Source organism: Labeo rohita, unplaced genomic scaffold (genome assembly GCF_022985175.1).
Source record: "Labeo rohita strain BAU-BD-2019 unplaced genomic scaffold, IGBB_LRoh.1.0 scaffold_143, whole genome shotgun sequence".
In the NCBI taxonomy this organism is placed as follows: Eukaryota; Metazoa; Chordata; class Actinopteri; order Cypriniformes; family Cyprinidae; genus Labeo; species Labeo rohita.
This window is the reverse complement of record NW_026127593.1, coordinates 1-18,893: the sequence shown is the minus strand read 5'-3', so window position 1 is coordinate 18,893 and position 18,893 is coordinate 1. Positions and strand designations below refer to the sequence as shown.

General features: G+C 38.7%; 1 protein-coding gene across 1 annotated transcript; it reads left to right on the top strand.

The window, feature by feature from the left end:
• Window positions 1–1,195: 1,195 nt before the first annotated feature.
• LOC127158283 (uncharacterized) lies at window positions 1,196–18,746 on the top strand (the record flags this gene model as incomplete). The annotated part of the gene is made up of 13 exons (XM_051101453.1): window positions 1,196–1,337; window positions 6,939–7,247; window positions 8,981–9,040; window positions 9,461–9,541; window positions 10,175–10,252; window positions 10,679–10,759; window positions 11,392–11,469; window positions 11,895–11,975; window positions 12,609–12,686; window positions 13,114–13,194; window positions 13,749–14,063; window positions 17,891–18,196; window positions 18,426–18,746. Coding segments are annotated over exons 1-13 (1,996 nt in total), but the record flags the coding sequence as incomplete, so codon positions are not given.
• Between the last annotated feature and the right edge of the window lie 147 nt (window positions 18,747–18,893).

Genomic DNA, 18,893 nt, shown 5'->3' with positions numbered 1-18,893 from the left:
AAAGAATAAGAAATCAGGAAGGGGGCAAATAGTTTTTCACACCACTGTATAACATATTGTTGTTGTTAATATCAAGCTATTGAAAAATCAGTCGCAAGTCAAACTTTGGTTATGTAAGTTTCTTCAGAGGCAAAGACTGCAATTACATACTTTTCTAAAATCGTTTCTTTATATATATATATATATATATATATATATATATTATTAGATTATTTAAAACAGTTGAGTACATTTTTTTCAGGATTCTTTGATGAATAGAAAATCCAAAGATCAGCACTTCTTAAAAATAATTTTTTCTTTCTTTTTTCTTTTATTTTTTTGAAAGACATTATGGAAATTAAGAATTTTATTTAACAGGGATGCTTTAAATTGGTCACAAGTGATTATGAAGACATTTATTATTACAAAAGATTTCTATTTTAGATAAATGTGGTTCTTCTGAACTTCTATTTATCAAAGAAACTTGAAAATTGTACTCCTCTCTTTTCATCATAATATATTAATAAATGTTTTCTGAGTAGCAAATTACAATATTAGAATTACTTCTGAAGGATCATTTGACTGGACTAATGAACCTAATATATATATTAGGTATATATTATTATTATAAAATATTATTTTTTTAAATTACAGATTTTTTTTAACATTGATTTGAATGAATCTGAATACATCACATACTATACACAGCTTTGATACAGAAATAAATAAATATATATATATATATATGTGTGTGTGTGTGTGTGTGTGTGTGTGTGTGTATGTATGTATGTATGTATGTATGTATGTATAGTATGTAATGTATTCAGATTCATTCAAATCAATGTTAAAAAAAATCTGTAATTTTACTACTATTTTTTACATTCTGATGGAAAATAGCAATAAGTAACTATTCTGGTGTTGCTTTATGGTCTTTTAACCCTTTCACTGGTAAGTTTAAAATATTCTATCTGACCCCCAGTGTGAGTTTTGTTTCAGGCGACCTTTATTTTAGAAGGTTCCCTTTATTGTTTCCATGGCGACGCGTCATGATTGTCACGTGACACACCGCAGCGCCACTATAGCGCTGTATCACAGACGTATCGCTTTTATTTCATTTTCCTTTTTTATTCAAAATATTCACACACTTGCTTACCGTGTCTTCAACTATCGGATATTCCGATTCACGAATACGTGTAAGTGAGTGTATTTTGCCGTTTTAAAACCTTTAGAAATGATCTGGATCGTGATCTATAACGTGAGATGGGCGCCGCCATGTTTGTTCGCGCTGCCGTTCAGAGAGTCCTGTCAGCCGGATTTACAGCACGCAAATGCACCAGTTTCTCCCGAAATACATGCAAGTAAGTGGCTGGTGAACTGGGAAAGGAATGGAGTGAATTATATCATTACTTACATTATGTAGGGTGACCAGATGAGATAAGTTGAAATTCGGGACGGGGGTGGGGGGGTAATGAATAATGAATAATAAAGATAATGAATTTCATACGAAAGTGACTGAACCAATCATGTTTTTATTAATATAAGTAGCCTACATATACATATAATTTTATATAATATAGAAGTAACGTTAGGCTATTTTTATACTTCAAAATGAAGTTAATGAACCAATCATATTTTTATTAACAAGTACATATGCATATAAATTGATATAGCCTAATACGTAGGCTATAGAAGTATTATTTTGAACACGGTGCCTCGCCCTCGACCGGTCTGACTTCTTCACGCGACTTCTGCCTGCACTTTCAACTGTCCTAATGCGCGCCTACGGTATATCTAAAAAAAAAAAAACAAGATGCTGCAGCCAATGAGCCAAATTCCATATGTGGGACCGTACCGCTAAGGGTTAAGGGTTGAATTAGATTTTATGCAGTAATATTCGTGAACAGCAATCTACTGAAAATATCAGCTAAAGCATAAAGAAAACGCCGTTCTGACAGCGTCTTTACATCCATTTTGACCGCTCCCAGCACCCAAACCGTAAGTACGCGATTAGATGCGCATGAAAAAAAAGGGCGGCTGGCGTGACCGTGTATTTTCACGACGCGGCTGGCGTGACCGCAGTGAAACATTCACCACACATATTCCACAGATCGACTCATGATACGTGCACAAACATAAGTCTAACAGTGTGTGTGTTTGTTTGTAGAATTTCTGTCTCTGAAATTTCATTTACTCATTAAACTGTGGCATTAAATGCTAGTATGAATATTTATATGATGTAATAGAAGAATAATGTACACATGTGCATATGGAAAATATTTAATTTCAAATATAAGATAATTTGTATTTTTCATATTACTTGTAACACTGGGTTTTTAAAAATATAAATGACTGGCACACAAAGTGAATTGCACACAGGACTGGAGAGAAAGTGATTTTCTCACTGGTTTTGTGATTTCTATGTTAACAACACAAGCCTCGAATCGAGGCTTCATCTGGCACACCCCTTAAAACAAGCTCCGATGCCTCGGTTCAAATGTCACATCACCTTTGTTAAGCTTGAATGTACCAATTCTGCTAAGCTGATTTTAATTAAATCACAAATGTAATGAAATCAAGTTATTTACTTTTCCTTTTAGTTCTCTAAAGCTATTAGGACATTTTCATCTTAGGGTGCTTTCACATCTGTGGTTCGGGTTCATTTGGTCTGGACCAAGGGCAACAAATGATACATTGTAGCATTTTTCTGCCGTTTTGGGTCCTTTTCACACCACACTGATTGCTCTGGTCCGAACCAGTTGAAACGAACCAAAATGCAGTCATGTGACAAGATCCACATCACTCGTTGGCCAGATGTGTCATTGAATGTATTTCCTAAACTGCTTTTCGATTGATCAGAATTAATGTGCGGGAAAATTCCAATGGAACTCCCGGAAGTAAACAAAGAGAGGAGAAAAAGCCGGCAGACAACACGCCGCTTTTTAGTATGGAGGGACGACTGTGCTGGCTGATTGTATCCCTGTAATTTCTATGATTGTAATTTCTGTGAGGCTCCGCACCTTCTCATCTTGTTCGCGAGCTGCCATGGGGCTATGCTGCTAAAGCGCTAACTGTCAACAAATACTTGTCCTCATCACATAATGCACAACGCAGCTGATTACGGCAGCTGGATTAGTCCAAAAAGGTGCAGTACTTTTTGCAGTTGGGTCTGTTCGAGTTCAGATCATGTTCTCACCACAAACGAACCGCTCCAGAGTTCGTTTGAAAGCGTACCGAGACCACCTCTTCAAGGAGGTCTCGGTACGCTTTTTTGGTACGCTTTTGGTGCGCACTCGAGTGCGATTGCTGCATTCACACCTGCCCAAACGAACCGCACCAAGAGGGAAAACGAACTCTAGTGCGATTCAACCGAACTAAATGAGGCAGGTGTGAAAGCACCTTTACTTTCACCTTATTTTAGTTTATCTGACCATCACCATGTTCCCTCTTGGTATAGGATTATAGCAGTTCTGGCATCTTTTGTCCCCTTAATGAACTATACAGGTTATTAGTAGACTAATTCCTACTACACACCTCCTTACTCCTTAGCAGTCAGGCCTATTACATGAGGTACAGATACCGTTCACCATGCCATAGATTTCCCAATGATTCTGAACCCAGAATCCAAAGCAGGCACCAGAAGGCACCCAGCACTGCCACTATGCCAGACCCTTCTACAGAAAGGCACTAGCCAGCAGTTCACCACAACATCCTCATCCACACCCTACACAGAGGTGCCAAAGGGAGGCTGCATAAGGACAGCTGGATACCCCTGAGTCACAGGAGCTGCTGACACTAGCAAAAGAGCTCCTTGGAAAAAAAAAAAAAAAACTCAACTGAGCAGTATTGGGAAGGACAAACTTTTGACTCCTTACCCAACACAACTCAGCATCAGACTCCAACAGACACCAACAGCCAGAGAGCCACCTCTCTTTCCCAGCCATGAGTGGCAGGTGCGTGTCTGATTGGTCTGCACATTTAACATAGCTCGCTGTTGTCTGTTGTAGCAGTGGAGAATGGTGTTTCTAAAAATCCATGTTATGGTAAGTGTGCACATCAAGTCTCTGTGCACTTTCTAAAATCCATGCTGTGGTAAGAATGCACATCAAGTATTTTGTGTTCTTTCTAAAACCCTGTATGGTAGAGGTTATGCGCTGCAGCTTTGTGCCCTTTCTATCAGTTGGTCAGGCCCCACTCTACCTATGTATCCCCCAGTGATACTGACTTGAACAGGGTGTTGTTACCAAGGGTCTGTTGATAGAGTTCCTTCAGCGAGCTCGTGCAGAGCAAGTGGTAGCCCCTCGGTGACAGGCCAAGACCTAGTTACTATCCTAGGCACTTGGCCGTATCCTCTTAAAGGGATATCTTCTTTTGATTCCAAGCCTTCAAGCTCTACCCTGGGCCCAGGAGGCCCAGCCCCTAACAGGTAAGTTTCTGGGGTATGCATCTCAGACCTTTGGCCGAAGGGGATAATGTCACTGACAGCCATCAAACCGTCCCAGGGGCAACTCCCTTAAGCTTTGGTGCTTTTGTGCTTGGCATGCACTCCCCTCAGAATGGCAGCGTTGATATACCATTCCCCAGAGTAACCCCTTGAGGTCTCAGTTCGATGTTCCCTCGAAAGGGAACATCTCAGGTTATGTATGTAACCATAGTTCCCTGAGAAGGGAACAAGACACTGCGTCCTCTAGAATCCTCACCATGCTTCGGACGCAAGCTTCAGATGTAGAAGGAATTAGTCTACTATGACGCCGGTAGTGGCATCATAGGCTGTTGCCACCCAATGTTATTGTCATGTTTAGATCAATGTTTAGATCAATGTTATCGGTCATGCCGAAGGCGTCCCCCATAGCGACCCCTAGAGGACGCAGTGTCTCGTTCCCTTCTCAGAGAATCATATTTGCATGTATACAAAATGTCGTATGTCCTCCAAATTTCAGTTTCACTGAATGCAGCACCATTTCTACACAGTAAATTTGCCCGAGTAAAATTTACTCAAATTGAAGAAAATTTTACTCTGTGCCAGATAACATTTGGTCCCTCTCTGAAAAGAGTAAAAGTTACTCTTTTGATAGAGTTGTTTTTCCAGAGTTAATTTTGCTCAATTTGGTGTTAATATTTTACTCTCTGCTGTTACATATGACTCTATTTAGTGTTTTTTGAAATTAACTCTTGTACTATTTTACTCGGTTCAGAGGTACAAGAAAATTACTCTGCTAGTTTTTAACTCTGTTCAGAGGAAAGTCAAATTTACTCTGCCAAAATGTACATCTCCTCCAGAGTTGTTTATCATCAATTATGAGTGAACTTTAAAGAATAAATAACTCTATCCAGAGTCTTTTAAATTACATCATTCATATTTTATCCTCAAAAACCCCTAAAAATAGAAATGAAAATCTTGCTTTTCAATCAGAAAAAAAAGAGTCTACAACAAACTGTATGTCACACAATTTTATTTTTCAAGCTCCTATTTAAATAATATTACACTTACATTTACAATATAATACTTGTGATCATGATCATTTGGTGGTTTCTGCATTTATATCATGGACAGTGTTTTGCAGAAAGCTATAGGCATTATCAAACTAGGGGCCAATGAGCATCCCCCACCCCCTCCCCACCGGCACCAAAAGTATTATTATTATTATTATTATTTATTTTTTATTTATTTATTTTTTTTTCTTTAGCTATTTTTGCATATTATGATTAGACTACTTGCAATTATCACTCACTGGTGATAGCGGCCACTGCTCTGCTGTTAGGAAGAGAAAAAGAGATGTAGAGGGTGGCAGGGAACGTTGTCCATGCTTACCTGGATTAAAGTGTTTCAACATGAAAAGGTCAAAGCCATCAGGGGCTCAGTAGAGTAAAAAGAAAAAGTGAAATACAGAGGTATGCTACTAAATAGTTATTTGGCCATCTGCCACATCATGGCAATCTGCTTGCCTTGTAGTAGCCTAGGCCTACATTAAATTAATAAAATGTATATCGAATTTGATATTTTGATTGCACTTAATGTATCTTAATACATTAAGCCATATTAAGTGTTTATGGTTTTACACAGGAGGAAAACACTTACTGAGAGACTTTGCGCATTGCGTTCATATTCTGCTGTTCTGTCGCCACGAATTTGTGGATTTGTCTTTGTCTCTGTTATGGCGTCTTGTCGCCATTGGCAACACGCACGATTCCTGTTGATTGCAAGTGATGGAGAGTGCAAATGGAGATTGTAATTTAGTTAATTTTTTCTTGTCTTTACTACCTGGCTACTGTTGTAAAATGTTGAGATATTCAATTAAAAAGGTATTTAAAAGTGTTTATTTTTATTCTTGTTTACAGATTTGGCTATATAGAATAGTTTAAAAGGGTTTAAATGGTATGTACTAATGCTCTTGTTGAGAAACTCAGGGACAGCCACTGCATTTGATAGTAGATTCTGGCCAGACTAGTCCAACCACAGGTGTGTGTGTTTTCTCATTTGAAATACTGCTGTACAGTAGTTACTCTTATGCAATGGATAGGGTACACAAAGGATAGAGCACAAATGGGTGGTATTTCTAATGAACTCTTTTTTTTTTTTTTTTAGATTGGTGAAAAACAAAAAACAAAATCACAAATATGTTATTTCCGTACATGTACATGAACAGCAATATACCATTCAAGTTTCTCGTGTATTTTTTCCCCCGTTCTCTTTTATTATTTTTTTTTTATGTGAGGAGAACAAAATCTTTATTAGCTTAATAAGAGTTCCATTTTGCTCTATAATATATGATTCATCTTTTTTCATGCATGGGTTCTTATGTAAATAATTTTGTAAACATATAACACATAGAATTACAGTAGAATTCACTCACAAAAAAATGGATGATAATTAAGTTTCACTGTTTTGACTAATCTGCAAGTTAAGCCTGTTGCAAAATGTGAGTTGTAGCCTATCATAATCAAGTTATTTTGTTTTTTAGGAGATATCAGACTGATGAATGGTAATAATGACTGCTCTGGAAGAGTGGAGATCCATTATAATGGCCAGTGGGGGACAGTGTGTGATGATGACTGGGACATGAATGATGCTGCTGTGGTGTGCAGACAGTTGAAATGTGGAAGAGCTGTGAGCGCACATGGCAGTGCTTTTTTTGGCCAGGGAATTGGTCAGATCTGGTTGGATGATGTGGGATGTTCAGGAACTGAATCATCGCTCACACATTGCTCACGTTCTTCATTTGGAACACATAACTGTGGTCATTCTGACGATGCAGGTGTCGTCTGCTCAGGTAGAAGTACATGCTTTCCTCAGATCAAAAATGGCATTAAGCTTTTGCTGTTTTCACATTGATAACTTACGTAGCATTTTCTTAGGTCTTTTTTTTTTTTTTTTTTTACTAATTGTTTATTTGTTTGAAATGAAATTCAAATGCATGAGTGCAAAGTGTTGTGAAATCTATGGTGATGCATTGCTGCCACACATATTGTTATTTTTTTCCAGTTAGTTATGTCGTAATAATAAGATGTTATGCCGTTTTAACATTTTCTCATAATTTTATTCTCATATTTTTTCCCTGTTAAAACTACATATTTTCTCTCAGTAACTCTAGTTATTATTACATATTTTCTCGTAAAAACAAGATGTCATGTCATTAAAACGTCATCTTTTTCTATAATGACATGTCATAAAAACAATATGTATTTAAAAGATTATTATCCACAAGTTTCTTATGCCCCATGAGGCCTTGCATCAAAAGTGGGAGCGTTTTTCAAGTTCCGGAGTGTGCCGAAACAGCGCAATCTGGTGGTTGGTAAAAAAAATAAAGCAGCCAAAAGCCTGTGAAAGAAATACCATTGGATGAAACATTCACCACACATTCCACTGATCGACTCATGATACGTGCATAAATATAAGTCTAACAGTGTTTGTTAAATTTTTGTCTCTGATAAAGTCATTTACTCATTAAACTGTGGCATTAAATGCTACTATGAATTTCTATATGTTGTAATAGCAGAATAATGTACACATGAAGTGCATATGGCAAATATTTAGTTTTCCTGAGATAATTTGTATTTTTCATATTACTTGTATGACTGGGTATTTAAAAATCTTTGTTTAGCTTGAATGTACCAATTCAGCTAAGCTGATTTTAATTTCCTTTCAGTTCTCTAAAGCTATTAGGACATTTTCATCTTACTTTCACCTTATTTTAGTTTATCTGACCATCACCATGTTCCCTCTTGGTATAGGATTATAGCAGTTCTAGCAACTGTTGTCCCCTTAATGACCTTATCTGTGGCCACGGATTTGTGGGTCTTGCATTTTTCTCTATTTTATGGTACTAAATTATTTTTAATCGTTTAACAACCACGGAGTCTTGTCTCCATTGGCAACATGCATGATTTCTGTCAATTCCAAGTGATTGAGAGTGCAAATGGCTATTGCAACTGACATCGTAATTTAGTTTTTTTTTTTTTTTTCTTGTCTTTACTACCTAGTTACTGTTATAAAATGTTGAGATATTCAATTGAAAATAAATAATGAATGAATTAATTAAATTAAATTAAATTAAAACAAAAAAAAGACTGCAAGTGACGATACTTGCGAAAGTGCAGGTCTCTGAGAATGCAAGTCTGAGATTGCAAGTGCATGTCTGCTGCCAGACCCTATTGGGGTAAATGAAGGTAGAGACATATGACATTGGCTGTGTAGATCATGAGAAGCTGTTTAAGTTTTGCATGATGTGTGAGTTTTGTGGTTTTGTTGTTTTTTTGTTTTTTTTTTAACTGTAACACATGGTTCAGTGCCTATAAACATTCTCATACTCATCTAGACACCAGAGGTTTTGCACTATACGTTTTTTCTTTACTACCTAGCTACTGTTATGAAATGTTGAGATATTCAATTAAAAATGTGTTTAAAAGTGTTTATTTTTATTCTTGTTTACAGATTTGGCTATATAGAATAGTTTAAAAGGGTTTAAATGGTATGTACTAATGCTCTCTCTGATTGCACCTGTAGATGAAAAAGAGACATCAACAAAATCAGGGACAACCACTGCATTGACTAGTCTAACCACAGGTGTGTGTGTTTTCTCATTTGAAATGCTGCTGTACAATAGTTACTCTTATGCAATGGATAGGGTACAAAAAGGATAGAGCACAAATGCGTGGTATTTCTAATGAACACTTATTTTTTTTTTAGATTGGTGAAAAAAAAAATTACAAATATGTTATTTCCGTACATGTACATGAACAGCAATATACCATTTAAGTTTCTCATGTATTTTTCCCCCCGTTCTCTTTTATTATTATTTTTTTTATGTGAGGAGAACAAAATCTTTATTAGCTTAATAAGAGTTCCATTTTGCTCTGTAATATATGATTCAACTTTTTTCATGCATGGGTTCTTATGTAAATAATTTTGTAAACATATAACACATAGAACTGCAGTAGAATTCACTCACAAAAAAATGGATGACTAATTTTGCTTTGTTTACAGATGGGGGACTAAGTTCTTCTACCACTACTGCAACACCTCTGACGTCTACTCTGACTGATGACTATTCACAACCATCAGAAAGTGAGTGCACTGTGGCAGCACCCCTAGACCCTGCTGACTGGCCAGTCATGTCAGACAAAGTTGGGACAGAATTAGTGCTAAAGAACCATGACAGTTGAAATTTTTTTTTTTAGAAAACTACAGAATGGAAAAAAAAATGAAAAGAAAAAAAAAAAACAGCGAACAGTCTTTACTGGTTCTTTTGTAAGCTCTTCTCAGATAAAGATTAAAACAGAATTAGTGCACAGAGATGCAGAAGTAGCCTCGCCTAAGACCAGAAATGGCCCTGACTAGATTATTGTTTTTGCAGTGCCTCGGAGTCATCTAATCCTTTAACTTTTATTTCAAATTCACACAAATATACACTCCTTCAAACTGATCCCAATTCACAGATATATTTATCATTTTTTTTTACAATTCAGATGGACAGAAACTGAATGTTTCTATTCACAAATATGATCTTATCGACAAAGATCGTGTGTCCTTGGTGTGTGAGGTTACTAGCTCTGAACTCGGCGACGTCATTTTTGAAAATAAATAATGAAATAAATTAAAAGTGTTTATTTTTATTCTTATTTACAGATTTGGCTATATAGAATAGTTTAAAAGGGTTTAAATGGTTTGTACTAATGCTCTCTCTGATTGCACCTGTAGATAAAAAAGAGACATCAACAAAATCAGGGACAACCACTGCACTGATAGTAGATTCTGGCCAGACTAGTCCAACACCAGGTGTGTTTGTTTTCTCATTTGAAATACTGCTGTACAATAGTTACTCTTATGCAATGGATAGGGTACAAAAAGGATAGAGCACAAATGGGTGGTATTTCTAATGAACACTTATTTTTTTTTAGATTGGTGGAAAAAAAATAAAAAATTACAAATATGTTATTTCCGTACATGTACATGAACAGCAATATACCATTTAAGTTTCTCATGTATTTTTCCCCCCGTTCTCTTTTATTATTATTTTTTTATGTGAGGAGAACAAAATCTTCATTAGCTTAATAAAAGTTCCATTTTGCTCTGTAATATATGATTCATCTTTTTTTTCATGCATGGGTTCTTATGTAAATAATTTTGTAAACATATAACACATAGAACTGCAGTAGAATTCACTCACAAAAAAATGGATGACTAATTTTGCTTTGTTTACAGATGGGGGACTAAGTTCTTCTACCACTACTGCAACACCTCTGACGTCTACTCTGACTGATGACTATTCACAACCATCAGAAAGTGAGTGCACTGTGGCAGCACCCCTAGACCCTGCTGACTGGCCAGTCATGTCAGACAAAGTTGGGACAGAATTAGTGCTAGAGAACCATGTCAGTTGAAATTTTTTTTAGAAAACTACAGAATGGAAAAAAAATGAAAAGAAAAACAAAAAAACAAAGCGAACAGTCTTTACTGGTTCTTTTGTAAGATCTTCTCAGATAAAGATTAAAACAGAATTAGTGCATAGAGATGCTGAAGTAGCCTCGCCTAAGACCAGAAATGGCCCTGACTAGATTATTGTTTTTGCAGTGCCTCTGAGTCATCTAATCCTTTAAGTTTTATTTCAAATTCACACAAATATACACTCCTTCAAACTGATCCCAATTCACAGATATATTTATCTATTTTTTTCCCAATTCAGATGCACAGAAACTGAATGTTTCTATTCACAAATATGATCTTATCGACAAAGATCGTGTGTCTTTGGTGTGTGAGGTTACTAGCTCTGAACTCGGCGACGTCATTTTTGAAAATAAATAATGAAATAAATTAAAAGTGTTTATTTTTATTCTTATTTACAGATTTGGCTATATAGAATAGTTTAAAAGGGTTTAAATGGTTTGTACTAATGCTCTCTCTGATTGCACCTGTAGATAAAAAAAAGACATCAGCAAAATCAGGGACAACCACTGCACTGATAGTAGATTCTGGCCAGACTAGTCCAACCCCAGGTGTGTTTGTTTTCTCATTTGAAATACTGCTGTACAGTAGTTACTCTTATGCAGTGGATAGGGTACACAAAGGATAGAGCACAAATGGGTGGTATTTCTAATGAACACTTATTTTTTTTTTAGATTGGTGGAAAAAAAAAATACAAATATGTTATTTCCGTACATGTACATTAACAGCAATATACTGTACCATTTAAGTTTCTTGTGTATTTTTTCCCCGTTCTATTTTATTATTATTTTTTTTTTATGTAACTAGAACAAAATCTTTATTAGCTTAATAAGAGTCTCATTTTGCTCTGTAATATATGATTCATCTTTTTTCATGCATGGGTTCTTATGTAAATAATTTTGTAAACATATAACACATAGAACTGCAGTAGAATTCACTCACAAAAAATGGATGACTAATTTTGCTTTGTTTACAGATGGGGGACTAAGTTCTTCTACCACTACTGCAACACCTCTGACGTCTACTCTGACTGATGACTATTCACAACCATCAGAAAGTGAGTGCACTGTGGCAGCACCCCTAGACCCTGCTGACTGGCCAGTCATGTCAGACAAAGTTGGGACAGAATTAGTGCTAGAGAACCATGTCAGTTGAAATTTTTTTTTAGAAAACTACAGAATGGAAAAAAAATGAAAAGAAAAACAAAAAAACAAAGCGAACAGTCTTTACTGGTTCTTTTGTAAGATCTTCTCAGATAAAGATTAAAACAGAATTAGTGCATAGAGATGCTGAAGTAGCCTCGCCTAAGACCAGAAATGGCCCTGACTAGATTATTGTTTTTGCAGTGCCTCTGAGTCATCTAATCCTTTAAGTTTTATTTCAAATTCACACAAATATACACTCCTTCAAACTGATCCCAATTCACAGATATATTTATCTATTTTTTTCCCAATTCAGATGCACAGAAACTGAATGTTTCTATTCACAAATATGATCTTATCGACAAAGATCGTGTGTCCTTGGTGTGTGAGGTTACTAGCTCTGAACTCGGCGACGTCATTTTTGAAAATAAATAATGAAATAAATTAAAAGTGTTTATTTTTATTCTTATTTACAGATTTGGCTATATAGAATAGTTTAAAAGGGTTTAAATGGTATGTACTAATGCTCTCTCTGATTGCACCTGTAGATAAAAAAAAGACATCAGCAAAATCAGGGACAACCACTGCATTGATAGTAGATTCTGGCCAGACTAGTCCAACCCCAGGTGTGTTTGTTTTCTCATTTGAAATACTGCTGTACAGTAGTTACTCTTATGCAGTGGATAGGGTACACAAAGGATAGAGCACAAATGGGTGGTATTTCTAATGAACACTTATTTTTTTTTAGATTGGTGGAAAAAAAAAATACAAATATGTTATTTCCGTACATGTACATTAACAGCAATATACTGTACCATTTAAGTTTCTTGTGTATTTTTTCCCCGTTCTATTTTATTATTATTTTTTTTTTTTATGTGACTAGAACAAAATCTTTATTAGCTTAATAAGAGTCCCATTTTGCTCTGTAATATATGATTCATCTTTTTTCATGCATGGGTTCTTATGTAAATAATTTTGTAAACATATAACACATAGAACTGCAGTAGAATTCACTCACAAAAAAATGGATGACTAATTTTGCTTTGTTTACAGATGGGGGACTAAGTTCTTCTATCACTACTGCAACACCTCTGACGTCTACTCTGACTGATATCTATTCACAACCATCAGAAAGTGAGTGCACTGTGGCAGCACCCCTAGACCCTGCTGACTGGCCAGTCATGTCAGACAAAGTTGGGACAGAATTAGTGCTAGAGAACCATGTCAGTTGAATTTTTTTTTAGAAAACTACAGAATGGAAAAAAAATGAAAAGAAAAAAAAACAAAAAAAACAAAGCGAACAGTCTTTACTGGTTCTTTTGTAAGATCTTCTCAGATAAAGATTAAAACAGAATTAGTGCATAGAGATGCAGAAGTAGCCTCGCCAAAGACCAGAAATGGCCCTGACTAGATTATTGTTTTTGCAGTGCCTCTGAGTCATCTAATCCTTTAACTTTTATTTCAGATTCATACAAATATCCTTCAAACTGATCCCAATTCACAGATATATTTATCTATTTTTTTTCAATTCAGATGGAGTATCTCCAGAGCTTTTCTCTTGTTGCTCTCTTGTCAGTTTACGTACCTTTGATGTTTTTGGGCAGTTTTTGTCTAAATGCCTCTATCACTGTCCTGTATGAAAATGGATGAAAACAATAAATTATATTTATTTTCTTACTCCCTTGCAGTTAGACTGACACTGAAGCCACCAAATGAGAAAGAACTTTTTCTCCATAATAAAGTTGTCTTGCAAGCTGTTGTTTCTGGAGATGTAAAAAAGACAGTGCAAAATGCTTCAGTGTCATGTAAAGTGAAGGATGTAACCGTAACCAGTGGAAATATCAGACCAGGGAATTTTTCAGATGATACTTCACAATTTAAAAGAATTCACAATGTCATAATTGATACAAAGAAATGGTTTGATGGTGAAATGGTCACCTGCACCATCCGTGACACAAATAATAACAGAGACGTCAAGCAGGAGATCCATTTTAAAAAAGGAGGTAAGTCAGTATAGCTTCCAAATAATTGACTTTGTGTCTGTAATGCCATGCCAGCAGAGGGAGCCCTTGCCTATGTACTGTCTGTTACCACTCCCTCTGCTGCTTCTTTGGTGACTTCCTGTTTGGCAGCCATTTAAGGAGGGCCATGCCAAACAGGAGGTTACGAAGTATTGTTTTGCCTATGCGGACTCTACCAAGCGTTTTCCTGTTTTCATTGCCTTGTTTTGTGATTTCCACGGTTTTGTTTTGTTCCATAGTCATAGTTTTTGCCCTGTCTCATTGCCGTAGTTTTGCCTTGTTCCATTGCCTTTGTTTATTTGTTACTTTTGGACTGCTCTCTTGGTTTTTTGATATTCTGCCTGTTTATTTGGATTACGCTTTTGGCTTGCCCTGGATATCATTGTTTGTTGGAGATCGACCTTGCCTGTCTGACTACGATCTGTATAATAAAGCTCGCACTTGGATCTGTTCATGGTTCCTAAGAGTCCCGTTACAGAATACTTTGCCTCCCACAGATCCAGTGGCTTTCAGAACACAGATCACCATGGATCCAGCATCACGCCTCTTCCGCCTCCACCAAGGTAACTAGCCCATTGAGGATTATGTCACTGATTTTTGTGACCTGTACTATTTGGTGAATTTTAATGACGTGGCACTTAAGGACATTCTCCGTCACGGATTAACCAAACCCATTCGTTCCTACCTACCTGGAGGAAAAATATATTGATTATGCTCTGCTGTTAAGTGGATCACCTTGTACTGTTGGGATTGTGGACGAGGGACTCCGCAATCCTGCAATAACCCCCATACCACAACCTGCTCACGTCATGTCAACCAAGCCAGAGACCTCTCACGTCAAGCCTGCCAAGCCAAAGCCAGTTCACATCATACCTACCCAAACAAGGCCTGCTCATGTCACGTCTTCTGCTCCAAGGCCTGCTAACGCCATTCCTGCCGCTCCAGGGCCTCCTCACACCATGCCTGCTGCCCCAGAGCCAGTCCACAAGATGGCCGCCATCCCCGAGCCTGTTCACAAGATGGCCGCCATCCCAAGTCTGTTCACAAGATGGCCGCCCCATCTGAGTCCCTGGCCAAGATGGCTGCCACGCCTGAGCCTCATCAGTCCAAAATCGTCTCATCCAAATCTCACCTCGCCATGTCTGTCGCACCCAAAGCAAATCAAGTGATGGCTGATCCTCCGGTGTCAAGTCAAGTTAGGGCTGCACTTTCAGTGCCAAGTCAAGTGACAGCTGTGTTTCCTGAGCCACGTCAATTCACAGCTGTTACTTCTGAGTCAAGTCAAGTTACAGCTGTTGTTCTTGAATCAAGTCAAGTTACAGCTGTTCTCCGTGAGTCATGCCAAGTCACAGCTGTTGTTCCTGAATCAAGCCAAGTTACAGCTGTTGCTCCTGAGTCAAGCCAAGTTACAGCTGTTGCTCCTGAGTCAAGTCACATTACAGCTGTTGTTCCTGAGTCTAATCAAGTTACAGCTGGGTTGTCTATGTTAAGGCAAACCACAGCTGATCTCCATGAGCCAAGCCAAGTTACAGCAGATCTTCATGAGCCAAGTCAAGATGCTGCTGTTGTCCCCGAGCCAAGTCAAGCCACAGTTGATCTTCATGAGCCAAGCCAAGTTACAGCAGATCTTCATGAGCCAAGTCAAGTTACTGCTGTTGTTCCTGAGCCAAGTCAAGGCACAGCTGATCTTTCTGAGCCAAGTCAAGTCACAGCTATTCTTCACGAGTCGAGTAAAGTCATTGTTGAGTCAAGTCAGGTCACGGCAGACCTCCCTGAGCCAAGTCAAGTCACGGCAGACCTCCCTGAATCAAATCAAGTCACGGCAGACCTCCCTAAGTCAAGTCAAGTCACAGCAGACCTCCCTGAGTGAAATCAAGTCACGGCTGATCTCCCTCAGTCAAGTCAAGACACAGTTACGCTCCTAACAGAGCCTCTTCACGACATGGCTGCTAGCATAGATTCTTGCCAAGCCACAGCCGTCATGCCAGAACCTCGTCAGGTCCCGTCTGACCTTCCAAAGCCACGTCACATCTCAGCTGATCTCCTAAAGCCAGGTCACATCTCAGCTGACCTCCTAGAGCCTCGTCACATCTCAGCTGACCTCCTAGTGCCTTGTCACAACCTCCTAGAGCCTTGTCACGTCTCAGCTGACCCCCCAGAGTCTCGTCACGTCTCAGCTGACATCCCTCATCAGGTCTCAGCCGTCCCTCCAAAGCCTCGCCAAGTCTCCTCTAATCTCCCAAGCCACGCAGAGCCCACGCTCCCAAGCCACACTGAGCCCATGCTCCCAAGCCACGCAGAGCCCACGCTCCCAGGCCACATGTCCACAGCGTCCACACCCTCAAGACCGGCAGGCATCCCACTATCTACTGTGCTGCCTGTAATGGCTGTTGCCATTTTGAGCATGTGGGCTACACACTGCGCTCCAGAGGCCTCATCTGACCACGAGTCTGATCCGGAGGTGATCCTGATCCTGTTCTGTCTGCCCTGCCATGGCATGGCTCCCTGCTCTGCCTGCCCTGCCATGGCTTCCTGCTCTGCCTTCCCTGCCATGGCTCCCTGCTCCACCTGCTCCGCCATGGTTCCAGGCTCCTCAGAATTTAACATGGTGGACTTCTGCTCCAGTGCTCCATGGTCCAGGTCCTCCGGTGTTCCACTGTCTGCCACAGCTCCATGGCCCAGGTCCTCCAAGATTCCACTGTCTGCCACAGCTTCATGGCCCAGGCCCTCCAGGGTTCCACTGTCTGCCACAGCTCCATGGCCCAGGTCTTCCAGTGCTTCACTGTCTGTCACTGCTACACGATCCAGGCCTACCTCTTCTGCACGGACCTGGCCCTCCGTCCCACCCCCTGTTTTGCCTCTGTTCCCCCACCCTCCTAGACTGTTGTAGATTTGAGCGCCAGGAGTTGCTCCTAGAGGGGGGGATTCTGTAACGCCACGCCAGCAGAGGGAGCCCTTGCCTATGTACTGTCTGTTACCACTCCCTCTGCTGCTTCTTTGGTGACTTCCTGTTTGGCAGCCATTTAAGGAGGGCCATGCCAAACAGGAGGTTGTGAAGTATTGTTTTGCCTGTGCGGATTCTACCAAGCATTTTCCCTGTTTTCATTGCCTTGTTTTGTGATTTCCATGGTTTTGTTTTGTTCCATAGTCATAGTAGTTTTTGCCCTGTCTCATTGCCATAGTTTTGCCTTGTTCCATTGTCTTGTTTGTTTGTTACTTTTGGACTGCTCTCTTGGTTTTTTGACATTCTGCCTGTTTATTTGGATTACGCTTTTGTCTTGCCCTGGATATCATTGTTTGTTGGAGATCGACCTTGCCTGTCTGACTACGATCTGTATAATAAAGCTTGCACTTGGATCTATTCACGTTTCTTATGAGTCCCGTAACAGTCTCTGTGTATTCATGCTCATTTCACAGAGTTTGAATTTTATAAATGCTGAAACGTTGGACGTAATTTTATTGTCTGTCAGTGCTGATAGTGTAGCAATTAGAGCACTAACATATAGTGCAACGGCACCTCTGGCGACCCGACTCCGAGTTCTGAATTTTGGTCCTTTGCCAATCCCATTCCCAACTTTCCACCCCATGGTTTCCTGTCATTCTCTACTGTCCTGTCTATTCAACAGCATGCAGAAGGCCAAAAAAAAAAAAAAGTAATTTTATTGTCTGGCAAAAAAGCAAGCCCATCTGAAATGCTGTGGGGAGCTTTTTTTCAGTGTAGACTGGCTTGATTGGCTTTTCTTATTCATTATTGTTTGATTCTTACTTTGAACATTTTAATCAATCTTGTATAATTTTCTCCAATTCAGATGGACAAAAACCGAGTGTTTTTATTCACAAACCTGATCTTATCAACAAAGATCGTGTGTCCCTGGTGTGTGAGGTTACTAGCTCTGAACTCGGCAACGTCTATATCATGTGGAAAGTGGGTGATGAGCCTTACATAGAGGGCACAACCTGTGCCCCCATCCATCAAAATAACTACACGTCTGTTCACAGTTTCCTAACAATGTCAAAAGAAAAGTATGAATGTCTCAAAGCCACCATCACCTGTGCAGTCAAACATGCCAACATGGACCATACAGGATCTCCATTACAAGTTTCAACAAGCCAAAGTAAGCAGGCACAATTTAAGTGTTATTACTGTCATGTACAAGCAAACCATCATTATGTTTATCTGTTGTTCACTTGTATGTTCTCCAGAGCTTTTCTCTTGTTGCTCTCTTGTCAGTTTATGTACCTTTGATGTTTTTGGGCATTTTTTTGTCTAAATGTCTCTATTACTGTCCTGCATGAAAATGGGTGAAAACAATAAATTATATTTATTTTCTTACTCTCTTGCAGTTACACTGACACTGAAGCCACCAAATGAGAAAGAACTATTTATCCATAATAAAGTTGTCTTGCATGCTGTTGTTTCTGGAGATGTAAAAAATACAGTACAAAATGCTTCAATGTCATGTAAAGTGAAGGATAAACGTGTGCCCAATGAGAATATCACATCAGGGAATGTTGATTTTTCTACTGATGCCTCACAATTTCAAAAAATTCACAGTGTCATCATTGATACAAAGACATGGTTTGATGGTGAAATAGTCACCTGCACCATTCGTGACACAAATAATAACAGAGACGTCAAGCAGGAGATCCATTTTAAAAAAGGAGGTAAGTCAGTGTAGCTTCCAAATAATTGACTTTGTGTCTCTATGTGTATTCATACTCATTTCACAGAGTTTGAATTTCATAAATGCTGAAAGGTTGGACGTAATTTTATTGTCTGGCCAAAAAGCAAGCCCATCGGAAATGCTGTGG